This window comes from Zootoca vivipara, chromosome 2 (assembly GCF_963506605.1).
Source record: "Zootoca vivipara chromosome 2, rZooViv1.1, whole genome shotgun sequence".
Classification (NCBI taxonomy): domain Eukaryota; kingdom Metazoa; phylum Chordata; class Lepidosauria; order Squamata; family Lacertidae; genus Zootoca; species Zootoca vivipara.
In genome coordinates, this window is record NC_083277.1 from 50,771,291 (window position 1) to 50,798,493 (window position 27,203).

The following is a 27,203-nucleotide window of genomic DNA, read 5'->3' on the forward strand; positions in this document are numbered from 1 at the left end:
GGATCACGACATTGTAAGATGTTTGTCTAGGCATAAATTCACATGACAGTTAGTACTTGATTACTAAGGAACTGCCCGCGGCAGTCAAGCCAGGTCATGCAATAAATGCGGACACATCAGCCACATATGTGGCATTTCCAAGCATAAATAAGTTCATGCCCTGAATACATGCTACAACTATGTCAGGACCTGCTTAGTTGTCCTTCCTTACCCGGTTATTTTGTGTGTGTGTGTGTGTGTGTGTGTGTGTGTGTGTGTTTTTCTGCAGTTCTCACAAGCAAAAGGAGTGTGCCAGTGGAATAGAAAAGAAACCAGACAGTTGCGTGTGAAGAAACCAGCCCCCAAATAAAGACACAATAATAGACATAGAATTTAGTTTAAGGTTTTTGGCATTAATTTGGCCACAACTTTATTGATTATAGCATGTGAGTGGTTGCTTAGGCATTGGTTCCAGACTACCTGAACCTGCACGGTGGCAGGAACAGGACTGACACTGGACTCCACCATATGTCAGTAAGGGAAAGTATCCTGGGGGAGCAAGAACTGGCTTCGATCTCACAGCTCACCCCAGATGCTCCCAGGGGCTCTGGCGTGGCCCTAGCCCCTTGACAGGGTTCGGACAAAAGCAAGGCAAGCCCCTGGATTCCCTTAACGGAATTCCCTAGCAGCAGCAATGGAGAGGCAGGCACAGCCAACCACGGCCCCTCCTCAAAACAGTGAACCAATGCCTAACTGCCAACCTTACAAAGTTGTGACGATTTGCTACATGGTAGGCAAAAACCAAGTAGCACCAACCAATCAGCCAAATGGCAAAATTCCTACTGGGCCCCTGCTCTACAATAGACGTCTCCTAGACAGGCATAGCAAGGCCAAAAGAACAACCCTAAATCTTACCTTCCAAGTTCCGGACTGCAAAATCCGGGACCGGCAGCCATTTTACACCGGAAGTTGCATCGATGTAACTTCCGGTGTTACTTTGCCCTTCTATGGGCACCCAAAATGGCCGCCGCTGGCTTCAAAAGTCGCCTGTACACATGTCAGGAAGTGTGCCGACGCAACTTCCGGTGTCGCTTTGCCCATCTATGGGTACCAAAATGGCCGCCGCCAACACCGGAAGTCACGTCTATGCACTTCCGGACATGCGTAAATGCGACTTTTGAAGCTGGCGGCAGCCATTTTTGGTGCCCATAGAAGGGCAAAGCAGAAAGAAAAAAAATGGCCGCCGGCAGGAGAAAATAATGGAGAAAAACGGGAGACAAAGTGATACGGGGGACCACCGGGAAAAGGTAAGTAAAAAAGGGGTTTTCCCGGGGAAAACGGGAGACTTGGCAGCTATGCCCTAAATATAGGGAGAGGAGGGCGGGTGATCCACTGCATGTTGCAAGAAAGAGAAGCTCTCCAGTGACGTGCAGCCGCTTAAATAGCCCCTCGGTAGCCAATAGCCATCCCAACCAGCCAAATTTCTGCCCCAGCAACCGAGGGGCAACCAATGGGGTGTTGTGACCATCCAAACGGTCCCTCCCCTCAACAGGGTGGCAGTTTACGGTGATCTCACCGCATGCCCTCCATGATGGGGGATCCGATTTCTAGGTAGTGTGATTTTTTTACTGGCAGCATAATGCAGTTCCAAAGCTTAGCAGCTACATACAGTTACAGTCTATGGTCTTTCCAGCAACATACAGTCTCCTTGCAGTGTTCCGACCCAGTCTCTGGCCAAGGGCAGAAGCCAAGAGCAAACTTGCTTCAAACTCAAGTGTATTTAGACCAGGCATAGGCAAACTCGGCCCTGCATATGTTTTGAGACTACAACTCCCATCATCCCTAGCTAACAGGACCAGTGGTCAGGGATGATGGGAGTTGTAGTCCCAAAACATCTGGAGGGCTGAGTTTACTTATGCCTGATTTAGACTGTCCTGAGTCCCTCTCATATGCTTAACTAGTTGCAGGTGCAGAATAAACACACCCCAAAATTAGCCGGTACACCTAATGTAACCCTTTCTTGACCCTTTCCTCTGCATCCACACAAAAAAACTCCTCATACCTTAACAAGAACAGCCCATAAATTACCGGTCAAGAAGGACTCCAGCAAGGTGTACTTCATTGTGGATAGGTCTACTTGCAGCCAAGCATCCCAATGTTTTAAGTTTCAAATGGCAAGTTCTGGTAAATTCTTTGTTAAGCAGATCCAATTAAAGAGTGGGCAAAACTGCCTCCTGCATCAGCCTGCCATTTTAGCAAGTTTGCAAATGCAAACATTCCTCACAAAGCCTATCCAGAATTATTGTAGAGAAAGTAAATCTTCGATGAGATACTGTACTCATCATCCAGAGAGAGAACCAGACATAGATCCATAATTTATGGACCTCACCCCAGATACAGTTAGGTTCTGGTCTATGACATAGTTCTGGTCTATGTCAGTTTCACATGCATTCATTCATAAGTCTGTACTGACCCATTTCCATAACAATCTATGATTTAAATATATCACATTCACATTATTTTTGCACGTTTTATCCAAAAATGCATATTTTTTTATGCATTTTGATACCTTTTTTGCACTGACAACTGGATCACAAAATTTACAGCAGTATTAGCCCATAAAATGCTAACTAAGCCACCTCACTTAAAAAGCAGACCAAATGAAATCCTTGAACATCCCTAAGTGTAGCACAACTATATTATATATTCTTGCGACATATTATCTGAAAACAAACACAAGAAGGATCGCAACTGAGAAGAGCTACCATTCTAATCATTTAACTTAAATGGATTCTTTTATACACATCCCAATTGTGTAGAATTCCCAGTTAAGACCACAGTTCTGAGACTCCAACATTATTATCCACACTATTAAATGTAAATATATGTAGTCCAGTCCTGGAGGCTATACAATAGTATTTTTTATATAAATAAGTAAATAAATAAGTGTAAATAAATAAATGAGTGCTCCCTGGAAGGACAGATCGTGAAGCTGAGGCTCCAATACTTTGGCCACCTCATGAGAAGAGAATAATCCTTGGAAAAGACCCTGATGTTGGGAAAGATTGAGGGCACTAGGAGAAGGGGACGACAGAGGACGAGATGGTTGGACAGTGTTCTCGAAGCTACGAATATGAGTTTGACCAAACTGCGGGAGGCAGTGCAAGACAGGAGTGCCTGGCGTGCTATGGTCCGTGGGGTCACGAAGAGTCGGACACGACTAAACGAATAAACAACAATAAATAAATAAATAAATGTAATAAAATATTTGCAAAAGCAGCAAGATGGCATAAAGTGTTTATTTTCCCTACATTTGTTCTGTGTGGAGTTTTTCTTTAAGGAATCTTGTGAGAAAGGACATGCGGAAAGTACACACCTTGGTCACATTTTGGGCCAGTATAGCCAGCGTAGCAGGTACAGCTTCCATCTCCAGAAGGTCCATGGTTGCAGATCCCGTGTCGACACTCACATACTATGCAAGAGAAAATGATGATGAAGGAACATTGTCTGGAGAATATGGGGTAGGGCTATTACATATATAATAACCTTTGCACATAGGAAAATAGCTTAAAGTATATTTGCATCCCATCCAGGGCATTACCAGGCAACCTGACACAGGGAAGAGAAAGGAGGGATTTCCACACCCATTGAGTTTGTGGTTCCTGTCTCCCAAATCAACTAAGATGATCCTACCCAAAAAATACTGCAGTCATTTTCTGCCCACATGGATCTCCTCTGCCCTACCCCAGCAGTTATCCTACAGCTAAGAATGGGTCACTCATTACAGTTAAATAAGAAGCTTACCGGATTGACAATCAGGGCCAAAACGTGTTTCATCCAGGCAGTCTTGGCATGCATAACCACTATACTTCTCCTAAACGAATTAAAAAGAACAACTTTTTACATTGGCACTTCCATGACCCTTACATTACAACAGCCTTGCTTGACATCCAGATGTAAAAATCACCTTGGACTTATCACATACACAAAGGGAATGAGAGATTCTATCTATACATGTTGTCAATCACCTGTTTTGCATGCTTAGTGATCCCAAAATTGCGACAATTAGTTTGTTTTTCTTGAGAAGAAGGCACTGTTATTAGGATAATTTTCTTGTGTCTGACAAACATTCTATGAATGGGAAGTTAGCCCCAAGGGGCTGCCATGCCACTTGAAGACAGTGACCTACACATTGGTTTGGCTTGGTTCTCTTAGTTTTTATCCTTTGTGTTGTTTTTATGACATTGATGACTGACTTGAGCAATTATGGAAAGGCAGGATGAAAATGTTTTTGTTAAAGAAAATAAATACTGTAGAATAAATACAGGATGCACATGAGACAAAAAAAAGGGGGGGGGCAAATCTATGAAACTAATATTTCTCCTGAAGCAAGCAGAAACAGATAAAAGGAAGTGAATTTTTTTTTGTTTCAGTACAAATAAGGAATGATTCAAATGACCCATTTTGGGCTTGTATTCAGATTGAAGCTGATTCTTTGGAAGTGCGCAAATCCATCAAGGCCAACCTGGAATATTTTGTTCACAGTAAAAACATAATAAGTCAGGCCAATGGCCCAGCTAGTCTAGCATCCTCTTCTCACAGTGGCCACCCAGATGCCTGTGGGAAACATGCAAGCAGGACCAGTCACAAGAGCACTCTCCCTTCCTGTGGTTTCCAGCAACTGGGATTCAGAAGCACCACCGCTGCCTCCATCTGAGGAGGCCGAGCATAGTCATTGTGGTTGGCAGCCATTGACTGTGTGCCTGATCAGAGAATAAGTTTGCCATACAGAAATGAAAACCATGATTTGAAGGGAAGTCCAAATATGTTGATTCGTAGCCATTTCTCTTTGGGCTGCAAACATAAGTGTGCATTTATAAAATTAATACATGTCTGTGCCAGTGTTTGAAGATTAGGGTAGAGGGGAAATTCAATTAAGTTCACTTTTAAAGGAAAAATCTATCAGAGTCACCTTTCTGAACCAATATGAGAACTGCAATGCAGCCATTGTTCAAAATCTGCACTTACCTAATTTTTGCAATGCAAAAATGCAGATATTAGGAGAAAGCATTCACATAAATGATTTTTTTTAATGACAATAACAAAAAAGGGCATTGTGTTAGATAAAATTTCTTGCACAAATGTGTACATTAGTCAAAGTTGCATACAAAAATATATGTAATCATGAGGAGAAACTCACACTAAAATGCTGAGGGATTACCATAAGCATTTTTTTAAAAAATCACAAAAATGTGTAGAAATGTGGAGAACAGAATTCAAGACTGGAAAAAATGATAAATTGAGGGAAACTGCTATCCCTAAATAAAGAGCCAGTATTTTTCAAATATTGTTAAAATGCTGTACCACAAACATGGAGGCAAACCATCTCCCTTTGCCAATGAGGAATCAGCAAATGACAATTCATTTCATTAGCAGTATCTGTGCTAGGGTGACATTTCCTTAATTAAAGAATGCACATACAATGCAGTAAGGAAACCTGAGAAGTTGTAGAATGGAATCACTGTTTGTAAAGGAAATTTCAAGAGAGACTATGCATATTTCAGGGGTTATTTCATTGTAATGAACGTTGCCATGTTTCAGTGGTTAGAAACAAGACAACGCTGATCATCTGCTCCACTTCTAATGACTTATCATGAAATGAAACACAGTCATGATCTGAGCTTTCTGCATCACTAATACAGCCATATAAAAGGAAGCAGATCCTTCCCTAAATCTATGCTCAGGCATGTCATGATGTATGCAAGAAAATGTGATATGTGCTCTGCAGGTCTGAGATGGGGAAACCTATAACCCTCCAGATGTTGTTGAACTCTATGTCAAATCAGCCCCTAGCCAGCAGGGCCAAACGGTAACGGGTTACTGGAATAGAAGTCCACCAACATCTCTTCATCCCTGCTGTAGGTGTATTTAATCCAAATGGAGAAATAAATACTGTATTACTGTTACATAGATGTGGTCTTTTTTTTTAAAGGGGGGAGGAGGTATAAATAGAGACCCACAGATTGTAAATGTATGATATTCCAGTTTTTGAAATTCTGCCCAACAAAAATTCTTTCCTCTACATAAGAAACTTCCACTACATTTGAAATTTTCTCTCAATAGCATACAACAACCTATTAGAGCTGGTTAGGTGCAATTTGAGCTCTTTTGCAGTACCCTTTTCAAAGCCTGCTCCACCGTTAATATACAGGCATTGCATCAGCCAAAAGCAATGGGTTTTTTTTTAGCTGAATAACAGGAAGGAAACCTCGGCGGGCTGGGGCAAGATTTTCAGTAAGAGACACTGTGGAGCGACTGAGCTCTATAGGGATTTTGAGGGTCTGACTGAGCCATTATTTTCAAGAGAACCAGCTATATTGAAGTGGAATAAACACAAAACTTTAAAAACCCAGAAAGCCTGGCAATTTAAGGAGGCCCTTGGGTCCCTATATGACTTTGCTACTTCTACTTCTTTGTCAAAATGACCCTTACCTGCCCTTGCCTATTGGCCTTTGTAGATGAAACTGCTTTCTGTGTAGTTGCCCTAGCTTTGTTCCTAGGGAATGTTTTTCACCCTGCAAACATCTTTTTCCAGAAGACCATCGTTCCCTGGTTTATCCTGACTGGATTTACAACCGTATCCCCAGGAAATGCGCACCAACCGTTACTAATTGCAAATAGCTCCACTTTTACCTCACAGGTGCAAGTTCCGTTCTGTGCTGAACCTTCCAAACAAGTCCCCCGACCACTGCATACCTTTCCAGATCCAACAGGGCATTCTGGAAAACAAAAACACAATTACAGACCAGTTTCAGTTACTAAAATCAGTGTTGGCTTCTCCTAACACCCACCCCTTTATTACCTAGGGTTGTCATATTTCAAAAAGTAAAAACCAGGTCACCCCCCCAAAAAGACCCCCCCCCAAAGTTGTTGAGCTTTTATACAAAACGCCAACAAACACGATTTTTCAATTGACAATTCATGGGTGGGGTTTTTCAGAAATTCCCCCTGGATGTCAATTCTGCCTTTGAAATCCCAGTAACATCCGGATGTATGGCAGCCCTATTATTTACACTATTATGGAGCCTATTACTTATGGTATACTATGGCCCGCACCCCACTTCTATTAAAGCAACTGAGTTCTTAAGCTTATTCAAACAATGTAGGCCAAGCTCTTCATAGAGTGAACAGGAATGGAGGGGAAGCCTCCACTCCTGCAAGTACAAGGGTCTACCCAGGAGCATTTGGGGCAGTGAGCAACTGTTCTTGAAGCTGTGTCTGGATAGGATTGGAAAAGTAGGCCGCAGTGGAGCCTGGAGTGCAGCCCGCCCTGCCCTGTTCTCCCAACCTGGCAGGGCAGAAGGTCTGTCTGGCTCCCCGTTTTTGTAGTAGGTTGGACCAATCCAGAGTCTTCAGTCTACCCACAGGGGCCAGTATTTTACACTCCTGTTCCCTTCTGTGTTTGAAGAGGGATGCAAAGCTTGAACATACGGTGCCAGGTGCCTGCCCTAACCATGGTTTAAGCTCCAGGATCCCTGACTGTTTGGAAACTAATGCATTTAAAGCCTTACCGTAGCAAGCAGGACCCCAAAAACCAGGACAGCAGCGTTTCTCCTCAAATTCCTGCTTACATATTTGAGCACAACCAGGGAGTAAAAGAGTAGTCTCGCCTAGCTTGAGTGTATACCTGAAATAGCAACGACAGCAGTCTGGCAGAGGAGAAAGCAAGGGGTGCACTCCGAAACACCACTGGAGCAGTTTCTAAATTTGTTCCCTGCCCCTGATGAAACCAGACAGTCAGCATCAAACCTCCCCCTCCTATCTGCATACTATATAGCCCAACCCTGCATTATGCTTCTTTGTCATACTAGAGCTTGGGGGGGAAATGTTGTGGGTGGGCTCTTCCCGAGTCAGGGAACAGAAAAGCTTCAGGGGAACAGCAAGCAATGGTTCGACATCATGTATGTTACCCTGAAAATAATAAAAAGAAGAAGAAGAAGCAAAGGTCCCACCTGCAGTTCTTCTGCCCTTCCTTTCCTGGCACTTTCGACCACCCTTTTGGGCACGGCTGTAAGGAAGCCACGGTACAAGAAGTACAAGGTGTATCACGTGTATATGTAAACTTCTGGTCGCATCGCTTAGACTTTAACTGGAAAGTGGGAAGAGCATTTATGAGACACAATTTCCTCCCTTTTTTTCACACGTGTGAATAGAAGCAGTTAGACAGATGCAGGCACACTTACCTATCCCTTCAACATCTCACCTGAAATAAGATGTGGTAGAACACACAGGCTACTTGTCCCTGCACTGTGGCACTTTATATGGTGGTTTGCTTGTCAATGGGATCAGGCAGTGTGGCTATTATATCTCTGTCTGGAGATCATTAAAAGTCCACTGACAATAGCAGGAGCCCCCGATTATCCACTTGCTGGTGCTTTCATTCAGCCTGCAATCCTATACAGTTATCACTTTTATGTCAGTAGTCCCCATTGAGCTCAGTGGGGCCTAATTTGGAGTAGGCATGTACAGGATTGCCCTGACAGATAGCTACACTGCAGCTGGGGATGCTAACTATGTGCTGTCCAAGAGCAGGCAGGAGAGCTCCAGCACAATTAAAACACTTGGGGGTGGGGAACAAAATAATATTTTTTTTCTTCCAGTAACATCTTAGAGACCAACTAAGTTTGTCATTGGTATGAGCTTTTGTGTGCATGCACACTTCTTCAGATACTTGGAGGTGGCTATTTGGAGCAGAGAAATCTGCTGAAGATGGAACGGTGGTATTTATCCTTTTCCTGCCTGATGTTTCTCCAATTTCAATTATACCCCCCAAAAAAGTGGCATTTAAAATTTAGGTTACCTCTTGCATAAAACTTTCAGGCACCCACCCAACTGTGCCAGCAGTTTTTCCTGTCCAGATTACCCACACCCATGGTGGGTACTTCTTTCAAGGAAAACATGCCAGGGGTCTCTCATACATGTTTGCCCATATAGCTTATTCCCAGGGGCTCTCCTTCTTCGTGACAAAATGTAACTGTGCTAAGGAACGTAATCCTTTAGCACATGCAAACCATCTTACTTGTTACGACCAAGCAGTTCAGTTTTCTATCTAGCTCAGCCATCTGTTTCCTACAGTGACCAGCCAGAATATTATATCTCACTTTTCAACAAGTGCAAAGTCCAGGCAAACCTTCATATTCTTTTTTTTCTTTTTCATTTTTGGTACAATACACTGCAGATATGTGCAAGTGTACAATTCCAGTGAAATCAAAGGAAGTATGTACGCCTAAGCAAAATACACATACCAGCCAGGGAGACCAAACTGTTCACTTTATTATGTTTTCTGATTCTTGCAGTAGCCTATATCAGAAATACACAGTGTGTCATTGATTCATAATTTCAGGTAATACCTCAGCACCGGCTGATATAAACGGACTGCAATACCTCTTCACAATATTCACCCAAAGTCAATGACGTGCCCATCTACCCCTTAAAACCCAATATCCAGATTGCTAGAGAAGTCTCAGGACTGAATATTGTTATTTACAAAATCCCACAGATTGAAATCAGTGTTAGTGTACACAGGGAAGCCGCTTCTTTTGAGTCACTGGAAATGGCTGGCCTTCCCTTTCTCTCATCGTTTGCTGATCTGTAGCATGGCAGCTTCAGTTCTTGAGGTGATTATTATTCAGGCATATAGAGAGGATGGAGCTATTGATTTGTTATAATTATCAGCCACCTCATGTGGTGATTCTTTTTTTATTTTGGGGGCGAGCTATGATTTATTTTGAGTTGCATGTATAAAATCAATTTCCAGAAGTGTGTGATATGAAAAAAATAAATTGAGGTTTATGGGGTTTTCACTTCACAATGGGCAAGCTAAAGTCTATTCTGCGTACAGATAAGCACGCAAAGGTCCTTGATTAGTTTTTCCTACTTACAGAAAATACCAAATAATTTTCATTCCTATTCCTCTTGTTCTATGTACTCAATTTATTTTCCTCCCCACTATCGGTGCTGAGGCAAATGCCTTCCGGAATATGTCTCTCACTCATATCTATGTGCCCCTCAGTTGTATCCAGAGTGTCCCTTCCATTAATCAATGGGCTCCTTGTGTTTGTGGAAGGGACCCCAATCTAGAAGGGTGCTGCTAGAGGACAAGGTGTGTTTGTGTAGACAATTTCCATCAATTCCCCTTGCAAATCTCCATTCATGCCATCTCCCATATGGTTCCAACCACCTGGAGCAGCTTTTAGGAGCCTGCAGGGAGGCATGGGGAGCAATCTGCAAAAATTGCCTTCTCCTCCCTTCCATCCCTGGGAGCATCCCATGAGCTTAACTGTGCTCATGGCTAGTCTGGATCTAACCCTACTTATCAAACTATTTTCCATACACAAGAATGCAGGCGCACACAAACACCCAAGCAGTTGACACCAAGTTAAATAAATTTTAATCTACCACCTATCACATTGCAATAAATTACATGCAAATTTAATATAGTTTTTAAGGAAAGCATTTACCGGAGGCATTCTCACCTGTGTGAGAAAGCAAGCACTGTCGCAGAGAAGACTGTTTCTATCTGTGGCTGTGATTAATACAAATTAAAAATAACCAACTTATTTTAAGAGCCAACTTAACTTGGGGCAGGCACTTTTTAAACTGAATCATCAGCCACAGCCACAAAGCCTTATTACAGAGGTGATCTTAATGGTTTCAATTATAAAACTTCACAGCAATATACTAGACATGCTGTTGTCTATTTCACTGCAGGCTGATCCTGTGTAGGCAAGCTTTCCCAGTGAGTTCAACGGCGCTTGCTTCCAAGTAAGTGCCTATATAATAGCACCTTCTAATACCCAAGGCTGCTGCAGCAGCAAACTTACCTGCTGACTTTTCTCTTCAGCTGTAGAAATCAAGCATGCTGCATAGAAGAAAAAGAAGAAGCCAGATGTTTTCATGGCCATGCCTTGATTGAAAAGACCCCAGTGCTTAAAGGGAGATGTGGAAGATGCTGTTTCTTCAAGATAACACCGCCTACTAAGAATCAGATCCAAGAAAACCAGAAGCTAAAAGTAAACACAGAAAAAGCTTTCGCGTGCTGAGAGTCTCTTATTCCAAAGTATACATGAGCAGCATTGCTTTGACTGAGCATGAATTGTCAGTCAGCAGATATTTTAAAGTGGGGAGAAAGCGGAGGTACAAATATGATCCTGAGGGGGGGAAAGTTTGCTCAAAACAGAAACGTCTATGGATTTCCTCTCACATATCAGTTCAAAACAGAAGGAAGGAAATCCTTCGTTTTCAGCGGTATGGAAAGGAGTATGCTAATCATATTCTTGTGAAGTAAAGCTGAAGGCTGAACTAGATGGGATCTTGATTCAGATGGGAAATTAATATAGTATGATCAAATTGTTTCAGGGTCTCTGTGTTTTTACTGCCATTTAATAGGCTTCCACTGTTCAAAATATAAACGAACTACGTGCCATATTTGAGAATTTTTTTGGGGGGGGGGTATTTTAAAAATGACTGGGATCATCGTCACAAAAATCTTAAGATAGTTTCCCACTAAAATGTCTCAACTATTTCTAAGACATGTTAGTGACAGCTAGATTAATCCCTATAGTGTTTTCCCCAAATATATGGAGTACAGTAATAAAATATATGTTATCTTGGGCGATTTTTGAAATGGACCTTGCTGCCAAAGACACCACACATACAGACTCCCCCACATTCAACTTCCCTAATATATCTGAACCTCTTTTTAGTTGATTTCTACATAGAATATTCCTATTGCATTATAATTATAACATTGGATAGAACAATTACAAAGCAACATGGCTGAATTATATTCTTAAACTATACAGTTAGAATGTACACCACATGAACATAATGACCAGGGTCCAAAAAAGCCTCACAGCTAGTTCTGAACACTCAAAGGGGCTATAGATGTGTTTATTGAACAGTAGCTCCTCTGTGAAAGACTTTTAGAAGCCGTTTATGGTATACAGTGGTACCTCTACTTACTTACGAATTTAATGCGTTCCGAACGCATTCGTAAGTAAAAAAAAAAAGTAAGTCGAATTCCATAGGAATGCATTGGGAGACAAAATTCATAAGTTGAAGCAACACTATCTAAAAATTCGTAAGTAGAAAAAATCCTATCTAAACCGCATCCAAGATGGCGGACAGAGCTACATTCGTAAGTAGAAACATTTGTAAGTAGAGTTATTTGTAAGTAGAGGTACCACTGTACTGTGGGGATCTACAAAAGAAAATCAAATAGGTTTTTAAAATGTATTTAGTTTGTTCCCCGCCTTTCGTCCAGCATGTAACTCTAGGTATGGTACATGCCTAGAGTTCTCAGATGATCTACCATTTGGACACTGACCAGACTTGGACTAGTTTCCAAGCATCATCATGTACATTTCAACCATGCTCTGGGACCATTAGTGTTAGATCATGTGGCCTGTGGCCCTCCAGATAATGGAGTCCAACTCCCATTAACCCCAACCAGCATGGTCAATGGTCAAAGATGACCAGAGTTGGAAAACCAACATCTGAGAGGTCACAAGTTCCTTGCCACTGCTTTAAATTTCAGCCTTCATTTTATATGTTCGTGTTATCACTTCAACAGCCTATTTAATACTTAATACAATTCAACAGCATGGATGGGGAACTTATGGCCCTCCACAACTTTCATCCTCCCTGACCATGTTGGATAGGGCTGATGGAAGGAAGTAGATAACATCTGGTTCACGCATTCCCACCCCAGTTTCGCATATACACAAACTTGCATAGGGCAGTACGTCAAAGCCCTATTTGTTGCAGTGAATCTTCTAGTGTGATCCTTGAATTTAAATGATTAACAGACCTAAACTGCCTACTGTATATACACTAAAGTGTATAGTTGTGTCCGGGGGGGGGGGGGGGAACGACGACAGTATTTGTATATCAGCATGCAAAGAAAGAAGGTATGAGAAGAGATAGATGCTGTACTTGCTACGGTAAGTGCAGGCACTTCTCTCATCACAACAAAGTGTATCTATGGGCTGTATAAATTCTATGAACCCAGGTCTCATTGTTTCCACCTTGGTCTAAGACAGGGATCAGCAACCTTTCTCAGCTGTGGGCCGGTCCACCATCCCTCAGACCATGTGGTGGGCCGGATTATATTTTTTTTGGGGGGGGGGGAAATGGAATAAATAATAAATATATTTGAAAAATGAACGAATTCCTATGCCCAGAGACGCATTTTAAATAAAAGGACACATTCTACTCATGTAAAAACACGGTGATTCCCGGACTGTCTGTGGGCCTGATCGAGGCTATTGGGCCGCCCGCATCTGGCCCATAGGCCTTAGGTTGCCTACCCCTGGTCTAAGATGTCCTTGAATATTTATGACAAATGGCAGTAGCTTGTCATTCTTTGCACAGCAGAGCAGGGGGTTGACAGGAATGGATTGAGATATGCAGGAAATGCAACAGAGGAGTGTGTCAACTTTGCACACATAGCTGGAATGTTGTTTGATACTGCTACCACCACCGTATTTCCACAGCCCAAGACAAGCCGCTGTTCAATGTTAGTGGCTTGTCTCTTCAGCAATGGTGTAGAAACAGAAAGCAAAGCTCTGGCTTCATGCAGTGTGTGTGTGTGTGTGTGTGTGTGTGTGTGTGTGTGTGTGTGTGTTGGATTTTGGTCCTCTCCCTCCTTCATACCAGAAAACATAAAAGCACTTTCATTTTTAAAGTACTTGGAGAAAGCACTGGACTAGAAAACCATTATTTTGTGAAGCATTTGCAATCTCCAATTAGCTTTAGCAGTTTCCTACAATTGAAACCTCATGTTTATGTAGTATTGACAAAAATTAAAGACTGCCAAGACTTAAGCTATACCATAAAATGTACATTACCCTGTGTGGGTTTTCTGAGGTCTACAAATTCCTAAGGTCAGCTGAGAAAGATGTTTAAAATCCCATATTTTAAATTTGAGGAAACGTTTCTATTCAGTTCATAATAGTCTGATTGTATAAGTTATCTGAGGCAGGGAGAGAAAAGGATATAATTAAGGGTAAACCAACTAAATTATAGCTCAGCTTCATTAGCGAAAAACAAAACCTTGTGAGGAAGGTTATTGTGTGAATGACTACATGTGACTTTGAGCTCTTGAGTCAGTAGTGTCAGAACTCATCTAGGACAGCAAGCCTCTAAAAGGGTATGATTTGTGCTTGAGAGAGAAGTCCAGCTCTCCATTCTTTTAACCTATTACCAAATGATGTAGGGAAATGTGATCCTTTCAAGTAGTTGAAAAGCACTGAAAGTACTAACACTATACAGTACTTGCAAGTGGCTTGGCTTAACATGGACAACATTCACTGATACCCTGTACTCCATTGTTCCCGAGTTCCAGTAAACTCATTCAGGGCCACCCAAAGGCTGCACATGTGGAACTAAAGATGTTGAATTGTCATGGATATCCTTCTGTTCCCTGTGGGCCAAAGAGCTGCTAACCTCGTCTGGAGATTTGTGGTTACAGGTAGGTAGCCGTGTTGCTCTGCCGTAGTTGAAACAAAATAAAAAAAATTCTTCCAGTAGCACCTTAAGAGACCAACTAAGTTTGTCATCGGTATGAGCTTTTGTGTTTCAGATACATCAGATTTGTGATTATGGTGTATAAAACAAGGAATTCTATGATAACATGCATCTGGGCTAGAAATACTTCATCCCCTAGAATTCAAGTGTACTAGAAACAATTGGCCAGTTTCCTGCTATCTAGAGTGGAAGAGTTCCCCCACTCCCAAATTCTCCTTAAATATATTATGGGAGATAGTGTGCAAGCTTAATTATCAAAGTATAATCATAACAGCAGTTGTGCCATGTGTTGCACCTTTCAAAATTGCAAGACACTTGTATTTAGCTGTTGCGCTATCCTAAGAATGATGTCAGGGAATGGCCGTTGTGCAAGAATGGTATCAACCATTCTTTTTGTAAGCATTATTTCAAGAAAAGTTCTACATTCCTCTCCACACAAAATAAAAGAGAGTTTAATGAACACTTAAGAAGTTAGTTGTCCCTAATGTTGCCCATTTCAACTATACAAAACTATCATTTCACTCAAGGGAACATTTCCCTTCTTTTATTTCCCATTATGAAATATGCTTCTAATAATGTTTGGCATAATTAATACATCTGCCAGATTACGCAAGAGAAAAGTGGATCGCAAAGGAATCATTCTTGAAAGAATGCAAATTTGTGAAGTCCAAGTATTTTGCAATAGGTTTTTATTGTGTATGCCAGATAGACAAAATAATCATATAGGCTCAGTCCCTTTTATGAAAGCTTCCCCTGGAAGGAACTGCCCATGACTTGGATTATTTGCTATAATGGTCTCTTATCAAAGTCAGAAACACAAATTTTGGTTTATTTGTATTGAGAAACTTGGCAACAGAAAAACACAGTGCTCTGAACTACAAGTATCCTTTGATTTGTTGGCAACAGGGCAATTATTGTCAACCCTGGCCAACCTTTGTCTGCATTAGTGAACTGAAATTGATAACTTTTCACAACTGTTTAAAAGTGTCCATCAGATGTAACAGTAACTTTCAGTTATAGGTGAATTCTTCCATCATGTTCATGATTAGCAAACAAAATTAAATTTGACACATCATAAAAGAATGAAATGTAAAAATTATAAGGATTATTAAATAATTGTTAGCAGCATAGGCAATAAAATACATCTTGAACAAAGAACATTGCACGTTGACATAGCTCAAGCATTTTTAGTTACCATTATTTACATAGCTTGTATAGAATAGCAAGACTGATTTATATGTACAAAAACCACAGTGGAAACATAACAGTCCTAATGAAAGTATGCCAAGTATTGACTCCTTTTGTTCCATACAGTTGCCTGGGATGCTTAATAAGGAATCTGAATGTGTACTGTTACATAAAAATATAGTTTAGAAAATTCCAGTTTTAATGTTTTAGCAGATTGGTTGTACTATTAAAACCTCTTCACTGCACAAGGAACTATAACAGCAACACACAAGAAACTTCAATGTAATATGTTGCTGTGAAGAGAGTGCCAATCCCTGCTTAATTCAATCAAAGCTGTGCTTTAAGTCATAGTCTTCGGCCTGATCTCTCTCAGCTCTGCAGTAACTAAAATATTTGGAAAAGATGAAACTACCCAGTGAGCTCCAAAGGTAGCTCTCGACCACATAAGATCTCCCACTGCCTAGCAAGGAGAGATATTAGTTTCTCGCGGCTTTCTGGACTTGGGATGAAGACACACCACAGGACCTCTCGACTGCTGCTGCCTTCCTGGGTGACCTGCCCTTTAGGAAAACTGAGAACATTGCCAAAGTGATCAAGGGTCAGATTCTGCATGAGATCTTGATTCTGAATGTCATCAAAAACAAACGTGAGCGCCTGCGGATATGTCTGATATCCCATGAGCACTCTGTCTAAATCACGAATCCTTCTTCCATCTGCAAGTTGATACTTGTCTTTCTTTGGCGGTTCCTTAGCAAATTCAGGAAGTGGATAACTGATGTAATCCTCATTGAAAAGAAACATATCCGAGCTGGTTAAGATCAGCGTTTTAGGTTGAAGTGAGCTGTTGGATTTAGCAGTCCCTTCTGTAGCATTCACTTGAAATGCTAGCACATAGAGAAGTATATTCAGAGACTGAAAGTTAATCACACAGTTCATCTTCTCTGCTACTAGAAAGGCAAGGTCCCCAATTTCTTCTTCATTGGGATATATGAACTTCACTCTACTAGAATGAATCAGTTCATAATTCTCCATTTTCCCTGTAAGGAGAAATACACAATTTATAGTCTGCACTTATTAAAATAATTCTACCAAGGAAGCAACTAAAAAGTTAGGCTAAAATTCACACAGCATGTTTTTATCTGCAATATTAACAGCAGGCTTTCAAACTGAAACTTGGAGTGATAAGTGGATACTTTGTCAAATATATTCCCTCTCAGCCTCAGTCCCCCACATGTAATGTGATGATAACCACATCAAGCAGGCCCGTACTAAGGTTCATTGAAATAATGTATGGGAAGCACTTTGAACCTACTAAATCACATCACTTTTAAGATTGCAGTTTAGTCCCTGCCCCTTTCTCCAAGATGCTTAGGGTAGTATACATGGTTATTCCCTTGCTCACTGTATCCTCACAGCAAGTCTGTAAAATCATACTGAAAGGTAGCAACTGGTCCAAGGTCATCCAGTGTGAGCTTCATGGCTGAGTGGGGATCTGAATTACAATTTCCCCAGGCCTAGTCAGACAAACTAAGCACTACACCGGCTCATGCCAAGTATCAATAAATTGTATAGAATGCTTTCTGAAAGAAGTTAACTGCTGATGGTCAACTTTTTTGTTGGCCTAACTTTTCAACTTCCTCTTTCATTCTTGGAATTTACTCAGGAGGGAGTGGGGAAGAGTGCTAAAATGCAGCTATCAGCATAATCCCATATGGTCCCCTCTACCCCAGTATTTTTTGTGCTTTTCAGTTAAGTTCTATACTAGTTTAGCATTCCCAGAAACACTCTTCATACCCTCTCTACACATGCAAAGAAATCACATGGTGTGGGAGTCATGGGATTGTACTACTTCAGCCAGCAGGTGGGGATAGAAAAGTACTGTGTCAGAAGGCTGGAATCCTTCCATCCTGTTAATTTTGTGTCTATAATAAGTTGGGCTCTTTGCAAGGGAGGGACAGAGAAAGAGGAAAATCTAAATGGTACAGTGTTTAGATCAGCAAAAAGAAAACTCAGACAATTAAGGCTATTCATTTCCATCTGCTTTTCCATCTTCCCTTCTCTAAACCTCCAGACCAGGCATCCCCAAACTTCGGCCCTCCAGATGTTTCGGACTACAATTCCCATCATCCCTGACCACTGGTCCTCTTAGCTAGGGATCATGGGAGTTGTAGGCCAAAACATCTGGAGGGCCACAGTTTGGGGATGCCTGCTCCAGACTCTACCCAATCACAAATTATTTCCCTAAAAATCACAATTTATTTCCCTATGAAATTTACCGATAAAGAGTTGTCTCCTCCTCGGTCTCAAATTACAAGTTCCATTATTGGCCAATAATGTGCTACACACATTGCATTTTCCATAAAAGGAAGGATCTTAACACATTTAATGTATATTGCATACTCTAGAACAGTATGCATAGCTGCCAAGTTATCCCTTTTTTAAAGGGATTTTCCCTTATGCTGAATAGGCTTCCTCGCGAGAAAAGGGAAAACTTGGCAGCTATGACAGTATGGCGAAATCTATTTATAGGTCCTATTAAGTAAAATGTTTCCAAACAATTTTACCTGTATTTTTCTTTCCAAATTCAGAGTAGAAGTCTTTGTCCACTGGCTCTGGGGATGGTGTCCTTGCCAGTAGTGAGAGCACTGCCATAAGGTGCTGAATAAAGGCATGAGTGCTATAACTGTCTCTGGTTAGACAAGTTAATATATGTTCAGCTGAACGCCCTGAAAACAAGACAGAATCAAATGTGCTTCAAGTCCTATTACAATTTTACAACATTTTGTGTAGGTTTCTTCCTTCCTTCCCGTGTAACAGAGGATATATGTCCACTGGGCCAAATTTTAGGTGGTGGTGGTTGTTGTTGTTGTTGTTATTAATTTATTATTTATACCCTGTCTGTTTCCTTCCTAAACACTCAATACCAAACCTCTGATGAGCACTGCCCCACTGTACAGGCAATACTGCAACAATTCTTTGAAAATCACACTTTTACCGGAAAGATCTCTCTACTAAAACTAGACATTTTCAGTAAAATACGCCAGTGTTTGAAAATGTGCAGAACTTTAGCTGTGCCAATGCTAAACTAATGCCAGGCACGCTATAGATAAATTTCATTAACTGAGTATGTAAGACCAAATGGTTAGGATAAATGAGCTAAGTTTAATGGTGGGAGGGGGACAGAAGGAAGAAAGAGAAAGGGAAACGGAAAATAAATTTACTTACCAGCGAGTCGAAAATACTGATCAAAAAGTCCAATGTTCACTGAGTGGAGATCATTTAATTTTAGGACCAAGCAGTAAGAGAGATGGAAAGAACTGAATTCATAGTCCAATTGTCCATTGTTCCAAAAATCTATTAAATTGAGTATGGATAGTATTTAAGAAATTTGGTAATTTTATGCGAAGAAGTTTTAAGGGTCATTTTAAGATCTCAGAAGAGAAGGTTCACTAGTCAGTGTAACTTATTTATTACAGAAAATAGAAATAACCCCCTAACTAAAGGTGGAACTTCATATTGCCCTAGCAAAAATGGGTTCCCTACCCATGTTTGCTGAGGTAATAGGAGTAATAGCATTTGTAAAGGAAAATAAACAAGCAGCAACCATTCATGCACTCCCTGCTCTCCTCTGCAGACCACTCCCCAATTATATTTTGCCCTTGCAGCTAGCTGCTGCTGGTGGTGAGATAGCTGAATACAGTCTTGTGGGAAGGGTTGTGGGGAGAATTCACAGCTCAGCAAACTTAAGAACTGTATTTCCACCTGCCAGTTCTCTTTTGCAAATGCCTCCTTATCCCCCCCTGCATTAGCGTTACAAGAAAAACACAGTGTTCTCAAACCTCCTTGCCTCATGGCATACAGTTCTGTTCCAAGAGTGGCCTTAAATAATTATTTAACACTGAAAAAAGGTAATGAATTTCCTTTTCATATCTTCTAACCCCAATGCCATTTATTTTGCACTCCTGGAAAATCATGGCACACACAGAGCTTACTTTGGGGGAGTGGGGATCCTTCCAAAGGATACCACCCATTCTAATTCATTAGTCAAAATGGTTCATACAATGAAGGTCAAGAATATGGAAGTTGCTCCAATCTAAAATCACTTCTCCGTGAAAACATTATTAGAAGCCAGGGATTATATATTCTGCCTTACCGAAGTGGTGTTCGTTAGAATGAGTCACGGAATCGTCTAACAAGAAGTAAATAGCTTTAGTTGAGAGTAGAACACAAGCTGTTGCTTCCATATCAGGAGCTTTATAAAACAGAACAGATGACCACATGAGATGCCTCAGTTCTTCGTTTTCCACCTAAAATATTGACAATGCAATAATCAACTATTTTAAGTGTCTGAATGCAGTTTCTTCTTCAATAGTTATAAAATGAAAGTCCTTTCTAACCCACTTTACTTAATTCAATTGCTGGAGAGTATAGCTTCAGTTCGGGAAGAAATTCATAGAATCATAGAATCGTAGAGTTGGAATGCCTGCTTGCCACTGGAAATCTCCCCTATTGATATAAAAAACTGAGGACTGATGAAACATGTGGAGCAAGAATTCCTGTGGATCCACATTTTCCTATTGTTTGTGGTTTTGGTTTGCACCCATCAGTATTATGAAATATTCTTTAACATCCAGAGTTTTTACCACTGGACCCAAGAGTGTTCCCATTTTCAGACTTTTAAAGTAACTGAGGTGCCCATATACATATACTGTACCAAAGTTTAGCTCTCACTATTGGTGGAAGCGGAGTAACAATTTTGATGCTGCTGCGATGAGTAAACCCAAATGGTCAAATCAATAATAATAATAGAATATTTACAACTGTTGAGAGTTGTGGGAGTTAGTTCTTTAAAATGCAACTTGTAAATATGATAAATTTCTTGTCCTTGCTGTTGTCTGGTCTATCTGATTTTAGAGCAATAAAAAACCCAATCTATTGTCGTATGACCTTACAATACTAATGATAGTAAAATCTGAAAGCATCAGCACAATTTCTATTATCCTTTTCTCCCTCCCCAGAAAAAACTATTATGTAAGACAAAACATATCTTGAACATGAAAATTCATGCCACAATAAACCAGTTAGTTTTTAAGGTGCCCGAGGACAATTTAGCTTTTTTGCAGCAGACTAACATGGCTAGACATCTGGAACCTCTACCATCAGGAATGTCCCTTCCCTGTGTATTGTACAATACCTCAGCAATGCTGCTGTGGAAAAATTCCATAATGGATTTCCCCTTTAACCCAGCCACATACTGAAGAGATGAAGAGACCGGAAGGTGCACAGGTATTTGGTTCTCTTCAGTAATTTTCTGCATCAGAAATTCAGATGGATACAGAGATGAGAATGGCAAATGTGGCTTGCAAAAGCTGGGAACAAAGAGAGATGAATATACACTGTCAGAGGCAAACCCAAATGAATGAAACACAATTTCATTCAAACTTACAGACTCAGATTTGAAATGAACCTTGGTGGTCAACTAGTCCAATCTCCTGCTTAGTGCAGGATGCAACTATAGAATCACTGAAAGATGATTGTCCAGCCTCTGCTTAAAATACTTCCTATCAAGATCTCAGGATCATGATCCTTAATCCAAGCTGAAAAGGATATGTTAAAGGGTCCTAGGTGTCTTAGCTGACCACAGCTGAACATGAGCCAACAGTATGATGCAGTTGCTAAAGACTAAGCAAATCACAAGCTTACCCTTAAACCCATCCCTTTGCCTTCTGCACTTTTGTACGACTGAACATACGGTACATTAATTGTGCAGTTTTACCAACTGTTTTACTTACTGGAACTCTTCCCCAGATGTACACCTCCTCTGTGCAGCATTTTGTAAACCACAAGAGGCAGAGGTTATCAAACTGGCAATTCATAGAATACTCGTTGCTCAGTTCACTACAAGCCTTCTTCACCAACAAGAAGATCTCACTAGCTCTTTTTCAGCACATGCGATTACAATCATACAACAGGGAGGAAGGTGACCAACTTGTTGGCCCTGTCCCCTCCATCACATTTCTGTCAATCAGCTCTGCAGCCCTCTGCGCATTTGAGGATTAAGTTCTGAACTGGGGAGTCTGCCACATCAGATTAGGCTCCCTGTGTGATTTAGAACCTTCATCTTCTAGGAGTCCAAATCATACAGAAGAACCTGCACGAGTAGAAAGAGCAGCAGAAGTCCAGACCCTGCCATGTAGAAGGGGATGCAGCTGAAAAACAAAAATATGCCAGAAACCTGGGGCCTACAGGTTTGTTCCCATCCTCCCATGCTGCAATTTTAAACACACGTATATGGCTAAATTTCTGGAGACGGCTAGAATTATAGCCACGCTGCGACAAGTGACATCCAAAACAGTTATCCTCACCTTGCAGTTTGGCCAGGTCTCTTGGAGTCCCAGAGAGGGTTTCTTACAGATTCTGCTTTGAAAATAATTATGGTTTTGATGTCTTGTAAAAGTGTCCTCAGAAGACCGTAGATTCTTAGAAAACGGAATTTTTCATGAGGTAGGACAAATACAGCTGTGACAAATCTGTAGCCAACGAGCAATTCAAGCACATGGCCATCTGAAAACGAACCCTCTTGCTGAATAGAATGGCTGGCAGGGTGCAAGAGAACAGAAGCTAGTGGAATCCTGCTCAGCTTGAATATGCTCCTTGCGTTCTCAGAGTCTATGTGTTTACCTGGCAGTACATTAAAGTCAACTTGAACTATGTGTAGGTGTTGGGGTGTTAGAAATATCCAACAAGGATGGAACATGTAGTGGCCCTCTTCGGCAGATTTATGAAATCTTGAATAAAGTGCAGAACAACCAACGTGTTTAGAGGAAGTTTTGCTATCACTGGCAGATTCTAGCTGACACAAGACTTTCTGAGCATCAGCTTTATTACGGCAGAAAAGGTAGGCAGGGAAACAACCCTTTATCTCTGTGTTTTCAGATGAAATGTGATAAAATCCCATAAGCTGGTAGACAAATTCTTGCAAACTTGCTTTGCCACAGTACAATACAGAACTTGTTAAAGCAGGCATACAGCTCTGAGAGCAAGACATATGTAAACAGGAATAGAAATCTTGCAGATTCTGAGAGTCCGAAACAACAAACAAGCAGGTATCGCCATTATTCACCTTGAGTGTCAAACATATTTCTGGTATTAAAAAGCCAAATTCTGTAAGGTCAGAATATGGAAAGCACAGTGCTAATTTCAAGGCAGAAAGAATATTCTGGCAGTTTCCTTTGGGATCTTGAGGGATTTCAAATACAGCTACCACACTATTGGTCAAAACCAAACAGGAAGCAAACTGCTTGAGTCCTTTATGAACCTGAATACAAAAGCTCCAGAGAACCTTGACTATGTCATCCGGCTCTGTTTTTGTGCTGTCAGAAGCTATTTGCACAATATCTGATGTAGGGATGAACTCAAATACATTGTCCCCTTCATGAAGCCCCATTTCAAAATAGCCATCTTCGGTATCTGCAACTCTGGAATCACTCAAAAGGTTCCCTGTATTTTGAGTTTCCACTGAGAAAGAGGGTGCACTTTCCACAGCATCAGCTATCAAAGCAGAGAGATGTTGCACAAAATCCTGATTTGTGGCAGCGTACGACATACAGGTGAAAGGCAGGATGACAGCATTAAGAGAGTCGGGCAAGGCATCAGGTTCTTCTTTTGAATGGCCCAAGCTTTATTAAAAAAATAGAAAACTATATTAATCCAAGTTCAAAAATAATCATCCTATTTCCAAGTCTCACTCTCTTCATTACTAAAATATTTAAAACACAGTATATGCATTATTTATTATTATTATTATTATTATTATTATTATTATTATGTGTAATGAGGCAATGGCATTTGAGATAAAAGTAGACGGTTGCTGAACATAACCATAGGTATGCATTCATTCCATTGATCCTTACAAACCATTTCAAGTGTGTACAGAGTGCATCCTGATCTCAATTTGCCCCATCTGCATTTTGTAGAGCTGCTTCCTACACTTCCTGTTTCCCACTTCTGCTTTAAACAGGAAGTACAGGGAACTCCCAAGCAGATGAACCCCCTTAAGTCTCCACAACTTTATTTCTCCTCTCTTTACAATGATCTCTAGCAGCTACACGTTTTGAATGCATGTAAATGTTCAACAGGTAGAAGTGGAAATCAAAATGAAACATCACTCTCACCACATGTGATGGGCATTTTCATATTTGTTGCAGGAATCCAACTGAGAAGCAGGTACCTTGAAAGAGAAGGGAATCAGAATAAGTAAGTCACACTGATGCATCTGTCAAGTTTTTCCCTGGTACTGCACAACTGAAGGGCTGTACATTCTTCCGTTTGCCATCGCCCAGGGGACTAAGGGCCGCTGGGAGGCTGTTCCTACTGACTCCCAAGTAGAGAGTAATTGACAAGAGAGAGATCAGACGGTCCCCATACATTGCAGCTGCAGGGAGCTTGCTTTGCCAGTGCTTGCTGGAAAGAACACTTACAAGAACTTTGTAACTAAGAAGTAGGGTCTCTTTGCTTCTCCCTTCCAATCACTTTTCTTTTTGTGTTTTTAAGATTGTAAGCCTGAATCATTGATTGCTTTAAGAGCAGGAAAAATATTAAAGTGAAGAAACAAACATACAAGAGACACGATATTCTAGTAAAATGTGGGTCTAGTCACATAACAACCTTAAGAATAGTTTGAAAGATTAATATGGCTCAATAAGTAGCTAACTGTGGACTATAATATGGTTGCCATGTTGTTGTTTAGTCGTTTAGTCGTGTCCGACTCTTCGTGACCCCATGGACCATAGCACGCCAGGCACTCCTGTCTTGCACTGCCTCCCGCAGTTTGGTCAAACTCATGTCCGTAGCTTCAAGAACACTGTCCAACCATCTTGTCCTCTGTCGTCCCCTTCTCCTAGTGCCCTCAATCTTTCCCAACATCAGGGTCTTTTCCAAGGATTCTTCTCTTCTTATGAGGTGGCCAAAGTATTGGAGCCTCAGCTTCACGATCTGTCCTTCCAGTGAGCACTCAGGGCTGATTTCCTTAAGAATGGAGAGGTTTGATCTTCTTGCAGTCCATGGGACTCTCAAGAGTCTCCTCCAGCACCATAATTCAAAAGCATGGATCAATGCCTTGTCGTGGCGAAGGGGCTTGAATAACTCAGAGAAGCTATGAGCTATGCCATGCAGGGCCACCCAAGATGGACAGGTCATAGTGGAGAGTTTTGACTAAACGTGATCCACCTGGAGAAGGAACTGGCAAGCCACTCCAGTATCCCTGCCAAGAAAACTCCATGGACAAAGACAACAGGCATATGGTTGCCATACGTTCGGATTATCCCGAACATTACTGGGATTTCAATATTTTGGGTGTGTGTATGTGCCCCCCCCAAGGGAATGTGTCAAGTTCTTTGGCGTTTTTTTTTAAAATGTCAATTTGTTTGTGTCTGGATTTTCACTTCTTGAAATATGGCAACCCTAGATAACCCATTTAACTTTAAAATGACTTTAATAAGCATCACTTGGCTATCTGAAGTAGCTAGTGATTGCTCTGAATAGTGCTTTCCCCCTTTAAAGCAGAATGGCATGTATAGGCTTTGTTGTTCTTTGGTGCAACATGGCAAGTCAACAGGTAGCTCTTTGCAAGTCCTGATAATTAGCTGATCATCCACCTAGGAACCTGCAGTTATTGTGATGCCAGGATACTGACAACTTGGGTGCATTGGCTACCTATTGAACTTTGCCTATGAGGGAAGTTGAACAAAGATAGGATCTGGCCCACCAAGCAGATATAGTTCCCCACCCTTGGGGAATGCCTGCTGAATTTCTTGTCATGCGTGAATACAGCCGATTTCCTTGTATCAGGAGTTTACAAGCAAATCTCAGGAAAAGAAAAATTGTTTGCTTTTTTAAAATAGCCACGGTATAGTTTTCTCATGTGATTTTTTGCATCTGTCTCTTTTCTGTCTGCCCACCTGCCTGCCTCTCTCTCTCTCTTTTACACACACACACACATACCTACAAATTCACTAAAGCAGAAATATTATCTAACATATGGACAGCTATTTGAAATACGTTTGCAGTCAGCCATCTTGCAGAAATCTTATTCCACTTTTCTCAGACCTGGCATCCAGGTTTGAGTGGGCTACAGACTTAGCTGGTTTATGATACTGCAAACACTGTCTCAGAAAATGAGCCATTACCTGATTTCTGCTTCTCAGGCCTGGTGTTTCAGAGCATCTTTGAGTAACTGTATGGCTTGTAGGAGTCGAACTACTTGATGAGAAACTGCTGGCTAGGATTGTTTTTCTAAAAGTTATTTCTAGAACAGATAAAAAAAAGTTCTTGAACACCACTGATGTAAAAACAAGCAAATGTGATTTGAAATATACTAAATAGTATTAACTCTCACATGCTCTGAGAAAGAAAATGCATTGTATTTCAAGCATACATGTATACAATGTCAACCTATGCTTGAGGTTACTTAGAGAAATGCACACCCATCAACTAACATACCTGTGAGGGACAGGGGATATCGCGAAGTCCCTCCCCTCCTGAGTTCAAGCCAATCACCGAGCACAGGGGAAAGCAGAGAGAGTTCCGATTCCAGTAGGGAAGCAGGAAGTCGGGTCCGAGGCTCAGGCAAGGTAGAGGAGCCAGGGTCCCAGGCGGGACAGGAAGGGGCGAATAAGGGAGGGAGACCCATCCCCCCAACGCCAGAACTACGCAGAAAGAGGAGGGGAAAGAGGATGGGTCTGCCAAAGCTTTTGTGTTGGAGAAAGACGCGCCAAAAGCCATTAGGAGGTTCTGAAACCGACTGATCACATCACTCCGTGTAAATAGCAATGACTTTAGCACTGTAAATACGCAGCACCAATAAAAGAATAAAATGCAGAGCTGTGTAGCGTCGTTACTCTGAAGTAGTCCGCTCCGGCCACTGTGACAGCAACCTCCTAATCCTTTTTGGGCTACTTTGGAGTTGCCGGGATGAGCGTGTCAGAGGCGGAGAAATGGCGGCAGATCGCGGAGCAAGCCCAGCAAGAACTGCAGCAGCTGTCGCTGCAGGCGCAGGGGGAATTGAAGGCAGCTAAAGAAGAGACTAGGAAGGTCCAGGACGACCGGCTACAACTTGCGGAACAGGTGAGAGCGCTACAGGAAAGAGAGCAGGAATTAAGGGCGGTGGCGGTAGACCTCCAAAACAAGCTGGATGCAGAGAAAAACAAGGCGGGAGGGGCACCCCAAGTCCAAGTGCTGCCAGGAAGGAGAGCCGGGACCCTAGTAAGCAAGTTCAATGGAGACCCGAGGGAATATCAGGGCTTTGAGACTGAGATTGTGTATGCTCTTGAGCTGCACCACGCTGAGTTCCCTGATGATGAGCACAGGGTAGCGTTTATTGTGGAGCACCTTACCGGGGCAGCCAGGGAGTGGCTAAGACCGTTAATCGCAACAAAGAATCCTTGCAT

The 27,203-nt window shown here is 41.5% G+C and overlaps 2 protein-coding genes across 7 annotated transcripts in view; both read right to left on the reverse strand.

The window, feature by feature from the left end:
* STAB1 (stabilin 1) overlaps positions 1-11,283 on the reverse strand; it is a 103,984-nt gene extending 92,701 nt beyond the window's left edge. The window contains exons 1-6 of the mRNA XM_035106132.2: positions 10,863-11,283; positions 7,992-8,128; positions 7,551-7,666; positions 6,673-6,758; positions 3,784-3,853; positions 3,356-3,451 (exon numbers count right to left, since the gene is read on the reverse strand). Of these exons, the coding sequence (XP_034962023.2) occupies positions 3,356-3,451; positions 3,784-3,853; positions 6,673-6,758; positions 7,551-7,666; positions 7,992-8,128; positions 10,863-10,943 (586 nt within the window). The 5' untranslated portion in view covers positions 10,944-11,283. The remainder of the gene's footprint in view (positions 1-3,355; positions 3,452-3,783; positions 3,854-6,672; positions 6,759-7,550; positions 7,667-7,991; positions 8,129-10,862) is intronic.
* A 3,958-nt stretch (positions 11,284-15,241) lies between these two features.
* The window catches only part of NISCH (nischarin), a 39,554-nt gene continuing 27,592 nt past the window's right edge, over positions 15,242-27,203 (reverse strand). For 2 of the 6 annotated variants that reach the window (XR_009557108.1, XR_009557109.1), the window contains exon 15: positions 26,071-26,256. Coding sequence is in view for 4 of the 6 variants with exons in the window: in XM_035106124.2 (XP_034962015.2) it covers positions 16,165-16,793; positions 18,321-18,482; positions 18,982-19,110; positions 19,910-20,063; positions 20,951-21,125; positions 22,122-23,435; positions 23,931-23,986; positions 25,944-26,062 (2,738 nt within the window). In the remaining 2 variants the exon portion in view is untranslated. The other 4 variants (XM_035106124.2, XM_035106127.2, XM_035106128.2 and 1 more) reach the window with 4 other exon arrangements.